The 12883-nt window shown below is 39.0% G+C and overlaps 1 protein-coding gene across 5 annotated transcripts in view; it reads left to right on the top strand.

The window, feature by feature from the left end:
- The window catches only part of PLAG1 (PLAG1 zinc finger), a 75224-nt gene extending 63921 nt beyond the window's left edge, over positions 1-11303 (top strand). Inside the window, exons 2-4 of one of the 5 annotated variants that reach the window (XM_063924996.1) lie at positions 3091-3194; positions 9174-9531; positions 9943-11303. In XM_063924996.1, coding sequence (XP_063781066.1) covers positions 9290-9531; positions 9943-11197 — 1497 coding nt within the window. In that variant the 5' untranslated portion in view covers positions 3091-3194; positions 9174-9289 and the 3' untranslated portion in view covers positions 11198-11303. Of the gene's footprint in view, positions 1-3090; positions 3235-6043; positions 6126-9173; positions 9532-9942 lie in introns of those variants that run through there. The other 4 variants (XM_063924995.1, XM_063924997.1, XM_063924998.1 and 1 more) reach the window with 4 other exon arrangements.
- The last annotated feature ends 1580 nt before the right edge of the window (positions 11304-12883 follow it).

Here is a 12883-nt window from a genome sequence, read left to right as displayed (position 1 = left end):
TCCCAAAACTGTTGGCAGAAAGTTGGAAGCATAGCATTGTCCAAATGTCTCTTTGTATGCTGAAGCATGAGGAATGCCCTTCACTGGTGATAAAGGGCCTAGCCCAAACCCTGAAAAACAGTCCCAGACCATTTATTCCTCCTCCATCGAACTTCACAGTTGGCATAATGCAGTCAGGCATGTAACGTTCTCCCGGCATCCGCCAAACCCAGACTCTCCCATCAGACTGCCAAACAAAGCTTGATTCATTACTCCACAGAACACATTTCCACTGCTCCACAGTCAAGTGTCAGTGTGCTTTACACCACTCCATCAAATGCTTAACATTGGACTTGGTGATGTGAGGCTTGCATGCAGCTGCTCGGCCATGGAAACCCAGTGGTAGTGTGGAATTCTTCAGCTTTTGAATCTGCAGGGCATTGGTGAATTTTATGCACCATGCGCCTTAGAGGTCATTGACGCTCTGATTTCACGTGGTATTTCGCTTTGTAGCTGAGTTGATGCTGTTCCTAAATGCTTCCACTTTCTAATAATATCACTTAAACTTGACTGTGGAATATCCAGCAGGTATGAAATTTTACGAACAGTCTTACTACAAAGGTGGCATCCTATCACAGTTCCATGCTTGAAGTCAATGAGCCCTTCAGAATGACCCATTTTGCATCATAAATGTTTGCAGATGGAGAAGGCATTCCTAGGTGTTTCGATTTTATATACCTGTGGCAATGAGTCTGATTGAAACACCTGAATTTAACGGGTGAGGCCAAATACTTTTCGTCCATATAGTGTATGTGCAAACATATGCTACATTTGCTTTTTGTGGCTACAAGTGACTTACTTCTGCTCATAGTATCCACAAATTTGTGGTGGGAATCTTGTTTTGCATGATTTTTCTTAGTTTTTCTTTTGTAGAATTGTATAGTAGACTATACACTATTGTAAAGTTGTGGCAATTAAAGATCACTCTTCTTTGGTGCATATTGCATTAGTAGATGCTAAAACCCTCATTGACCCTACTGAAGTAGATGAACCGCAGAGATGAGAGTTTAAGCCCAGCTGTGTACAGATATCAGCAGGAGAATTGGTACTTCCTGGGTGTTTTAGGATGGACATTATGAATTGTTCTCACTATAATGTTAGAGCCCCTTCCCCTGAAGGAATTCAGAAACTGGACAAGTTATTGACTCCCTGCCCAATGCTTGGTTGTCTTACCCCATCTAACCAAGTAGACAAAAATAAGAGCCTAGAACTATAGGGGCCTTTTCCACTACTTATCCCTTCTGGTTTGGTGCAGAATTTGAACTGTAAAATTTTATCAGGCATGTTATATTAGAAAACATAGTATATTTTGTAAACATTGCATGTTGACATTGTAGTTATGTTAACACTAATGATGTCTAGACATGATTAGAATGTCAGCAAAACATTCCTGGTTGTCTAGTGGTGACTTACCTGGCCCAGTGGCTCCAGCAGTGATGTCCTGATGACTTCCGCTGGATTTTGCTGTGTTTAGGGCAGTGAGTATCGCTATCCCCTAACCCTCCCCTCTCATAGCCTAACATCAACCCTCTATTACCTGCAGAATGTTGACACTTCACATGTTGTGTTCTGCAGATGCCAACATGTTCATTGTCAATATTTCAACAATGTTGACATTGTAAATAGGGACGTTATGACTACATCCCTTTTGCCCTTTTGCAAAATTGTTTTCCAAAGTGGAAAATGCCAGTAGCTGTGCAGATTTCCTCAAAATCATTTGTGAAAATGTATTATTTTTTTTGTTCTGGGGAGCTGAGGCTTTTTTAATCCTTTGCTGTATTTTATCTGATAACTGCTAAAGGTGTATTGTAATTTTCAACAACAACAATAAAATTATGCAAACTTTAAGCACTAAGAATTCTTAAGTCCCATACACACTAGATGAGAAAGTAAAACATCTCGCTCAGAAGGGCCAATCTGAGCAAGATCTTTTACAATGTCGTCCAGTGTGTACACTCAATGTCGTTAACGATGTGTGCTCCCGTGCATCGTTAACATCCCCTCCCTGGTCTTTTATTATGTACAGACGAGGGAGGTCCTCGTTAACGGCAACCAGCATGGGCATCGATCTGCAGGTGGTGCTGATTATTTCACTTGCAATTTTGGGAGGAGACCTGGAAACCATGAACTGTTTGAGGTCCTGAAGACAGAGTTTGAGAACCTGTGCTTTTAAGTATAGCACAATTATGTCTTCCTTTTAAGAAGTAAATCAAAGTGTTCCAAATAAAGTGTCATTTGTACGTACTCCTGCATTATTTATTATTATTATTTTTATTTTTTTTATGTATAATTTTATAGCATTTTACTAATACAAGCAATCTATGGAAATTATACCATGGAAAAAAATTACTTGCTTATAAAATATAAACCCCTTTTTTTCCCAATTTGACATTATATATCTTTAAAAAGATATTGAACATCTAAACAATTTTAAAATGAAGAGAATTTACCTTCCAACATTGCTGGAATTGATTGTAGGTAGATATAAATTAGAATTTATATTGCAGTCAGAACCATTTTCAACATAATGTTCTCAACTCTACTGTATTGCTTGATGTTGGTGTAATTAATGTTATGGGCACACCAGTCTGGTATCCAAAGGGTTGAAGATATTGTAGAAATATTTTTGGAAACTCCTGGATTTGACTTGGCAATTAGCCATTCTAAGTTAAAACAAGAAGAAGTGTAGGACAAACCAGTGCATTTGGAAGCTCTACCCATGAAGTTTTTCACCTTCATTTAAATTCTAAGGGAGGAATTCAAGTGTTTGAAAAGTCGGTTGGGTGTCTGTTTTCTCCTGTCTATTAGGTAGGAAAAAAAACAGACACCCAACTGACTTTTCAAACAATTGAATTCTACCCTTGAATGCCATAAGATTTTGGGAATAATGGTTATGCATATAAATGTGAGGGCATGCTGGGATCCAGCTTCCACATATCAATGTCTTAAGGTGTAAATAATTTGCATTAAAGCCTTAATGTTTTGAAAATGTAGCAGGATGAGCGAGGCAGTGATTTTTACAACTGTTTGTAATATTATTTCTCTTTACAGGCTTAAGAAAATGGAAACTTCTAGAGTCTGGTCTCCTCCAAGAAGTGCTAGCGGGACAGGTTAAGACTAGAATCAAACTGAAAAGATTATTGGACAACCACCAGGTGTGATTCGAACGGAATCTGTCAAATTTCAATTTTTTAAGTATGATTTTTATTTTTTAGTGAAATAATGTTTGATATTATGTTGCAATAATGAGTATATATCTTGCAAAGAACTAATTTTAGAGTTTAACAATAGATGTGATCTACACATGACTCTTTATGTCAGGGGTTGGCAATTATTTCATCTGAGGGGCCACTTCACATTTCCTGTCAGTATCCGAGGGCCACAAACAAAATAGCAGGTCCCCCCACTTGCCAAAAATATAGGGACGTGGCTTCATGTGGAAGGGGTGTGGGCAAAAAATAATACAGATTCATATAAGGCTGCACAATAGTCTCCATTATTCAAATTGCGCCACTTACACACATTACACCAGGTAGAGTCCCTTTTACACACATTACGGCAGGTAGAGCCCCCTTTTACACATTACGGCAGGTAGAGCCCCCTTTTACAAATTACAGCAGGTAGAGCCCCCTTTTACACATTAACATTTAGTAATAGTACAGAGTGCGCTCCGGGTGTCACCACACCCGGTGATGCCTCTGGGCGACACGGTGACAGAACACGGTGGGGTTGACAGTGACAGAACACGGCGGGGGTGACACAGTGACAGAACACGGCAGGGGTGACACAGTGACAGAACACGGCGGGGGTGACACAGTGACAGAACACGGGGGGGGGGGGACAGTGACAGAATACGGGAGTGTGACACTGTGACAGAACACGGGGATGACACGGTGACCGAACATGGGGGGGTGACACGTGACAGAACACAGGGGTGACATGGTGACAGAACACAGGAGGGGATGGTACAGCGAGAGCTAAAGTTCTCTCCCCGCAACCTAAAAAAAGTCTGACGCCACTGCCCGCGCACACAAATATACACACACTATCACACACACACTCTCTCTCACACACACACACACACACACACACACACACACACACACACACACTTTCTTTCACTTTTCCCATTTACTTACTGATCTGGCTGGTAGTGGCAGGAAGGATGGATCTGTAGCAGTTTGCCTCTTGTCCCGTGTAGCTCCGCCCCCTGAGGCCCCGTGTAGCCCCGCCCCCCATTGGCACATAGCTCTGCCCCCTTTTCGGCTGAACACAGCCGTTGTTACTGTGGACGGGAGGAGGAGGAGGCTGCTACAACACAGCAGGGGAGAGAGGCGTCGCCTTCAGCTACGAGGTACTGCAGTGCAGAGCAATGACAAGCAGCTCAGCCGGTCGGGCCGCTTGTCATTACTCGCTGGTGGGAGGCAGTGGGCCGGTCAGGATCGATTTGCGGGCCGCATCCGGCCCGCGGGCCGTATTTTGCCCACCCCTACTTTATGTCATAGTGTGAGGAAGGTAGGGGGGAAAAAGCTACAAAAGGTAGTTGGACATCTTGAAAATCAATAAAGGTGCTATGAATCCCTACAAAAATAAATCTAAAACCAGTGTGTAAATGTAATAAACAAGAGATCAGTAATTGGAAAGCTTTTAGCTAGTTGCCAGCATCACGAATAATTATGTATCAGACCACAACAAAACTGCTTCTTCTCTAATTCACATTTATTATCTGTATAAACCAATGTGCGTTTTAGCAAAGAGAGTTGTAAATGATGATAAATTAACCAATAAAAGATAACAGACTGAGATAATTGCCTGGTCCTCAAATATAAATGTATTAAAAACAAAATTATAGCCGTACTGATTCTCCATGAAGTCTGAAGTGTTATAAGGTAAGTATTGCTATAGTCTTAATTTCCTCTAATGAATCCAGTAATAAAAATGCAATTTTATTGTAGAACATTATGTAATTTAATACAAAATCATAAAGAAATTGCTTAAAATCGATAATAACCATCTAAAGCTTCTGGGATCAAGCATACTTAATACAGATATTCACACTGCACTGTGGGTGCTTATACAAATCTAATCATTCATGCGAAAACATAAGTACTTTTTCTTTATCACATGTAACCGCAATGATCATAATGGGCTTTTTCCCCGAATACATCGAAGTGAATTAAAATTTGTAAAGTGTATATACCTGCAAATAAAAGGTAACTCTAGTGGGGGAAATTTAGTGCATGGTTGAGGGTTGCAGTGGTATCTGGAGTGAGAACAAGCAGAATCCTTGAGCTGTTGCTGTGGTGGAAGTGGCAGGACTGATAGATGACCTGACTATAGGGGAGATGAAGAGCATAGAATAGAGGATGACACCAGGGCAGCGGACATGGGAGGCAGAAGAAAGGGGTTGATATAAAGAGGGAGGAGGAATCCTGGTGGACAAAACAATAGAACCCTGATGAAATCACATGGGTGCAGTGAAATGCGTTGCCTAACATTAAGGTAGCATTAGGATTGACTTTACATTGTTACTAAGGGGTACATTTACTAAGCAGTGATAAGAGCGGAGAAGTGAGCCAGAGGAGAAGTTGCCCATGGCAACCAATCAGCACTGAAGTAACATCTATAATTTACATACTATAAAATGATACAAAGCTGCTGATTGGTTGATGGGAAAATTTCTCCACTGGCTCACTTCTCCACTCTTATCACTGCTTAGTAAATGTTCCCCTATGTCTTTTGGGTTTTTTTCCAGTCTTTACAACCCTGGGGTTGAAACTGGCAATAAGAAGTTAGAAAGGTTTAAAACCGGGGTGTGCCAGCACCAATTAATGAGTATTTTTCAGTCAGGAGCTCTATCAAGCACTGTAATAAAGTGCCCTGACATTAGAGGTTTGTGAACCTATATAACTATAAGGTGCAGTGGTGGCTCCGGTGCTGGGACTGCAGCACAGGCCAAAGTTCAAATATGGGAGCAACTCCAACTGCCAGTAAGTTGGTTTGGGATGACAGTTGGTGGCAGCAGGTGTGGCTCCCCTATTTGCAATTTGAACTGTGCTGCAGCCCCACCTCTGGTGCCGCCACTGGTAAGGTGTCCTGGTGAATAAATATTATGATATGTGAATGTACACTACTGAAAGCATAAAGGGGCCAATTAAATTGTTTGTCTTTCCGGCCACCACTAGATGGCAGCCAATGGAGCAGTTCAGTTGTTGCTCTGTTCAGGCGAGCATACAGCCAGGGAGACTCATTTCAGCTCATAGCCTCCCACAATACAATTTAATCGGCTTAAAAGACTTTTGCACTGTATTACTGATTTGAGCATTGTAGAGTTGCACATTTATCACTGTACTAGTGAGATACACTCATTAAAAACATTGTATAATCATCTCTTAGAAAATGACATGGGGAAAAACAAAAAAGTTTTTCTTTGAGTATTAGTCAGTGCTATGCCTTCCTATTTGTCTAATTTGTGTGTTTCTATACTAAGTATGCTGGATCCCAAAAGTTGTGAATCATTTAACGTTAATCTTAATAATAATTATTATTATTATTATTATTATTATTATTATTATTATTATATGTTTTAAAAAAGATTTGCAATTTTAACACCTGGGAAATGTAATAAGCAACGAAATGAAGAATATTGTCATTGTTGTTAGACCGCATCACGTGCGTACAAGTATATTCTTAATTTTGGTTAGGTGTCATTGTAAATGTAAAATATGCAGACTTATTGCTCATATAATGGCAAAATTGAAAAAGGTTTCAGTTTTTAAGGATCATTTGTTTTACAAAATAAAGAAATAAATTGAAACTAACTGAAGATTTATTTCACAAATATAAAATGGGTAGATTGTATTAAATAATATCTTTTATTTTCCACCGTGGGTCAGAAATCTGTTTCTACTTTGTCCTTCAATGTATTATTGCCCTGAAAATTGTGCACATAGATGTAGTAATTAGGGGTAATTTTAGCAAAGCTTTTTTTAAATTGAGGTTTACAAGTTCCCCATCAATTTGTACAGTCATTTTCAAATGTTTGTGTAGTTTTATTATTATTATTATTATTATTATTTACAAGCCACTTCAGCATTGGCCATTAATAACTTCCAGAGTAAAGTGCATGCTTTTTAGCAAGAGCTTTAAAAGGCACTTCTATGAGAAATACTGCATCTTTGCTCCGTGCGTTACAAGTCGCATTACACATGAGGCGTGCGTGCCATGTGATTCTTTAGTGTCAAGCATCTTTTCCTGCATTTTTTTTCCCATGAAAATATATCTTAAGGCCCATACACACTGGGCAATTTTGAGCTGAAAGCAGCTCACTTTTGGTGTTTTGAGCTGCTTTCAGCTCAAAACCGCCCAGTGTGTATGCGATGAGTGGTGATCACTGATGCGCGCTCCCGCTTTATCGCCAGCGGCCGCCGTTCATCTACTGGTATTACCAGTAGATGAACGGTGGGGTGAGCGGCTTTCCATAGCGTCCTGCTATGGAAAGCCGCTGACCCCCCACTGACATCGCTGGGCAGGGGGGGAAAAGCGCTCAGTGTGTATTCACTGAGCGCTTTTCAGCCCAGCGATGCTAGCGATCATCGCTGTACATACACGCTGGCCAAAAATGCCCAGTGTGTATGCACCTTTAGTCGCAAAGTAATGCAATAGGACGCACAAGCAGTTTCTGTTGATTTAAAGTGAGATGCAGCATGCCTATATTCTGTGTGTAATTGCAGCACTATCTGCATCCAAAATGCCATGTTACAGTATAGCATAGCATTTTGTATGCAAATACAGTCGCAGTCACACACAGAATATAGGCATGTTGCATATCATTTTAAGCAGCAGAAGCTGCTCATGCATCCTCATCCTACTGCATTACATTGTGACTAAAGCTGGCCATACGCCGAAAAATTTATTGACCAATCTGGCTGGTTGGAATGAAAATCTGGTAATGGATGGGAGCAAATGACAATTGACCATTTGCTCCCAAATACTGATTAACAGACAAAAATGGTCAGATAAATTTGGTTAAATCCATTTGATTTAATCAATTTGTCTGAACGACCGTTTTTGTCCGTTTTCTGGCATTTCGGAGTAAATGGTCACTTGTCATTTGTTCCCATCCTTTACCAGGCTTTTGTTCCAACCAGCCAGATCGGTGTATGGGCAGTTTTAGACTCCATTTTCATAGGTTAAAAAAATAAACTGAAAAGATGTTTGGTGCTACAGAGTCCCTCCACGCATGGCACGACTTGAAGGGCTGTTTAGCGTGACTGCAGGATGTAAGAGGACACGGCTGTACATACACTGAACAGTGTAAGAAAGGTACAGTATATATCGTGGACTGAATAGTTGATTCCCAGTTACTATACTAAATGTGAATGGGGCCCATCATACTTAAAACGCCTTGAAACAGATATCTGGAGGAGATGTAATGAGCAGTGATTTGTCAAAATATCCAGTGGTCAGTGATATTTGTTGCAAGAATTTTAAGTGCCAGTTGTTTTTTTTTTTTACTTTGAAAAATTTGACAATTAAATCCCACTGCAAAAATCACCAAACACCCCTACTTGTTACATTTCCTCTTATCTCTGTTAATTTGTTACCACTTGCACCTCTCCTGCTGTATTCCCATTAACTGAGCATTTTGGTACCAATGTACAGTTTGTATACATCACTCGTTATCCCATGCCTCCTCCTCCATGTTTGCCAAACTGTTTCCAGACTTCTCACTATTGAGTCTTATCTCTGAATAGATGCCACATACAAAGCGGAGAGTTTTCTATAAGCTAAGGGGGTGGCAGAATTTACAATACTGACCCCAGCTACCCACACGTGGTAGTTTCCATTTTAAGAACAAGGTGCCTTGCAAAAAAAAAAAGTTCTCTTGAAATTTATAATCTCAACTCGCACAGGGTTGGTTACTATCGCTTACACTTAACTATGGTTTCTAAAACTTCTAACATGCAGCACTGTTCCAGACTGACAGTTCTTTATACATTAATAATAAGCTTTTATTGCTAATACAACATGTGGCTTTGTTCTTGTTTTATGCTTTGAAAGGCGACGCTTAGCTTATTTAGATTAAAACTCCATTGCAATATAGTTATTTTATATTATTTTTCTTTTTTCAGTCCCCTTTTGTTTTTTTTCCGACCACATGGAACTTGCGAAGCCACCAAAAACGCTGTTACTTAGTGGAGTTGGGCAGTTGCCAGTTGTCCAACAAGAAGGCCTGGTTTAGGCTGCGATGGCCACTGTCATTCCTGGTGATTTGTCAGAAGTAAGAGATTCCCAGAAAGTCCCTTCAGGGAAGCGTAAACGTGGTGAAACAAAACCAAGGAAAAACTTCCCTTGCCAACTGTGTGACAAGGCATTTAACAGTGTTGAAAAATTAAAAGTCCATTCATACACTCACACAGGAGAGAGGCCCTACAAGTGCACACAACAAGACTGCACCAAGGCCTTTGTTTCTAAATACAAATTATTAAGGTATAAACTCTTATTTATCTTTTAGCTTACATTAACTTTCTGCCCACTTGCAGCATTTGTTGTAAACATTCTGAAAGTAATTCAATGTAAGACACGTGATGTAATGTATTGATTTTTTTTTCCCTCCCAGTAAGGTGTCATTGAAATGTAATCCAACTGAAATAAGAGTACATTGCATTCATTTAGAATTGTCTGAAATTTTCTTAATCTGCACTTGTAATGGCCACATGGTAAAATGTTGTGCCTTGTTAGAACAGGTTTGAAAATATTATTACCGCAGTCTTCCTTTTTTTTAACATATGTCTATAACATGTTATCTATATATCAGTGTGTAGGTTTCACGTACTAGAATCATACTTGTGTTTCATTGCAATCCTAATAATTTTTTTGTGGTTGTATCTATGTTTAAAGGCATATGGCTACACATTCTCCAGAGAAAACCCACAAGTGTAACTATTGTGAGAAAATGTTTCATCGGAAAGATCACCTTAAGAATCACCTGCATACCCATGACCCCAATAAGGAAGCCTTTAAGTGTGAAGAATGTGGAAAGAACTACAATACCAAGCTTGGGTTTAAACGTCACTTGGCCTTGCATGCTGCTACAAGTGGAGACCTCACCTGTAAAGTATGCTCGCAGACTTTTGAAAGCACAGTGGTGCTACTGGAGCACCTTAAAACCCATGCAGGCAAATCTTCTAGTGGTGTTAAAGAGAAAAAACACCAATGTGAGCATTGTGATCGGCGATTTTACACCCGCAAAGATGTCCGTAGACACATGGTAGTGCACACTGGGAGAAAAGACTTCCTATGTCAGTATTGTGCACAGAGATTTGGGCGCAAGGATCATCTAACCCGTCATATGAAGAAAAGTCACAATCAAGAACTGCTGAAAGTGAAAACTGAACCTGTGGACCTGTTAGATCACTTCACCTGCAGTGTTCCTATTAAAGATGAGCTGCTTCCCGTGATGTCCTTATCTTCCAGTGAGCTGACATCAAAGCCATTCACAAACAGTTTGCAGTTGAACCTCTATAACACACAAATTCAGTCCATGCAGAGTTCTGCAACTACACACCAAATGGTCGCTCCATCATTGTCTTTGGGTATGCCTTGCCCTATAGATATGGATCCTGTCCATCCCTCTCACCATCTTTCGCTAAAATACCCACTCAATTCTACCTCATATGCAATTTCGATGCCTGATAAAGAGCAACCATTGAAAGTGGAAATAGAAAGTTACCTTATGGAGCTGCAAAGTGGCATGACATCCTCCTCCCAGGAGTCGCCATCATCATCCAAATTAAGTTTGGATCCTCAAGTAGGGACATTGGATGATGGCCCAGATGGAGTATCCCTCTCTAAAAGTTCTGTTTCCATTAGTGAACCTCTCAACACATCGTCTTTGGACTTCAGTCAGTTGTTCAATTTCATACCTGCCAATGGCCCTCCATACAATACACCGGTATCAGTTGGGAGTTTAGGAATGGGTTATTCTCAAGAAGAGGCCAGTTCTTCAATGGCACAGCTTCCTCCACAACCACAGGATCCTCAAGACCCTAGCAATAGTATATGTTTTGGTTCCTTACACTCATTGTCCTCTGCTTTCACAAGCAATCTAAATACAACCACAACATTGCCACGATTTCATCAAGCTTTCCAGTAGGGGTTTATACAATAGATTGTTTTAGCTGGTTTTTAATCCTAGTGCCAATGAAAAGACATTTGAAACACCTGTAATAGTTTCTACATTAACAATCTTGTTAAGCCAGTACATTGTTCGCATTTCACCTTTTTACAAGTGTCTTAATTGTTTACTTTGGTTTTAGACTCCTTTCTGTTTGTGGTTGTATTTTATACTGCCAGTTGACTTTTTTTTTTTTTTTTTTACCAGTCGAAGAAAAAGTTTCTTAAACTTTTAATGCTGACTTCCTATGAAATGATTCATATCCATCAAAATTTAATGAGAATTGAATAATCTCACAAGATTTTATAGTTTTGAAATGCCAAAGTAGTTATGATGTGAACACATTGTCTCAAAGATGATTAGTCCAATAGTCTATTTCATCTATAATTTGGAAAACAATGTTTCAAAGCATTGGCCATGCAACAAGCCTTACTTTAAACCCTGCATCAGACTTGTGTACAACTGTTATGCAATGGTTGCACATTTGCATGAAATGTGTATTTTATCACTTCACGTAGAGAATTATTTTCCTTTCTTCTGTAAAAAGAATAGTATTCTAATACCAAGGGCAAAGAAATGTAATGCATTTTTTCTTGCCACAAGATTGTATGGGGGATGGGGCAGGGAGAAATCTCAGTCTGTAGTATTTGACTACTACCAAAGTGCCTTCAGTAAGTCATTGTCTAAAATTGTATACTGTTTTGAAGCAGATATCTGTATAAATGGTTTGATACTGCCATTCAGTAGATACATGCTGCCAGCACTTGCAAATATATGTACTTGGTTTCGGACCTTTTTCCATTACCAAGATTACAAAACAGCACTCTAAGGGTAAAAGCATATTGCTTATGCCACTCTGCTTTGTAACCATTATAACTTGCCCCATGCTCTGATTTTTGGCATTAGGAAGAAAAAAAGTCTATAACCGAAGAGTTACAATGTTAATATATAAATATATATAAAAAATAGTTATTATGTGGCAGGGCATAAATATAAACATTATGTGGATTAAAGTTCCCATTATATTTTCTTAGCAAATCATTTAGTTTTTTTATCCTTTAAATTGTAAATATTCATTGTATTTCTAACAGTATTTTTTCTTCTAAAAGGCATTATATAGTAGGAATGGTATAATTTTTTTTTTCTTTGTAATGCAAACTGCTTTTGGGTTTCAGAGTTAAAATATGAAGTTTGTGCAATCCACATATGCACATATAGCTCTGATAAAATATTCATCCTATAGTTTCTATGAAACAAATTGATGGCTTTCATTGAGCAAATAGTGTTCAATGTTGCCTTTTTTTTTTCTTCTTAAAATTAGGGAAAAAGGCACAACAAAATATAGAAGGGAATATTTGAAATCTGTTTTGAGAGCTAACCTAAACCATTTTAAGGGGCTGGAGATTATAGGATGTTTTTATTTTTTTTATTTAGGAGAAGGGAGTTCTCTCTTCGAAAAACACTCGCGATTACTTGTCTCTTAAATTTTACATTTCAGGATTTTTATTTCATTTATATATATATTTTTTTTAAGTGCAAACATGTTTCTGTGTGCCATTTTTTTTTTAAAATATAACCTGTTTAGGTTTTTTTTTTTCCTTGTTAAGCAGGGTGATTTGTTTTTACACCAATTTCTGAATTTCATCCACTGTTCTCGTTCCCATG

This window comes from Pseudophryne corroboree, chromosome 5 (assembly GCF_028390025.1).
Source record: "Pseudophryne corroboree isolate aPseCor3 chromosome 5, aPseCor3.hap2, whole genome shotgun sequence".
Taxonomy (NCBI): Eukaryota; Metazoa; Chordata; class Amphibia; order Anura; family Myobatrachidae; genus Pseudophryne; species Pseudophryne corroboree.
Note: the sequence above shows the minus strand (reverse complement) of the source record. Positions and strands in the feature narration are given on the sequence as shown.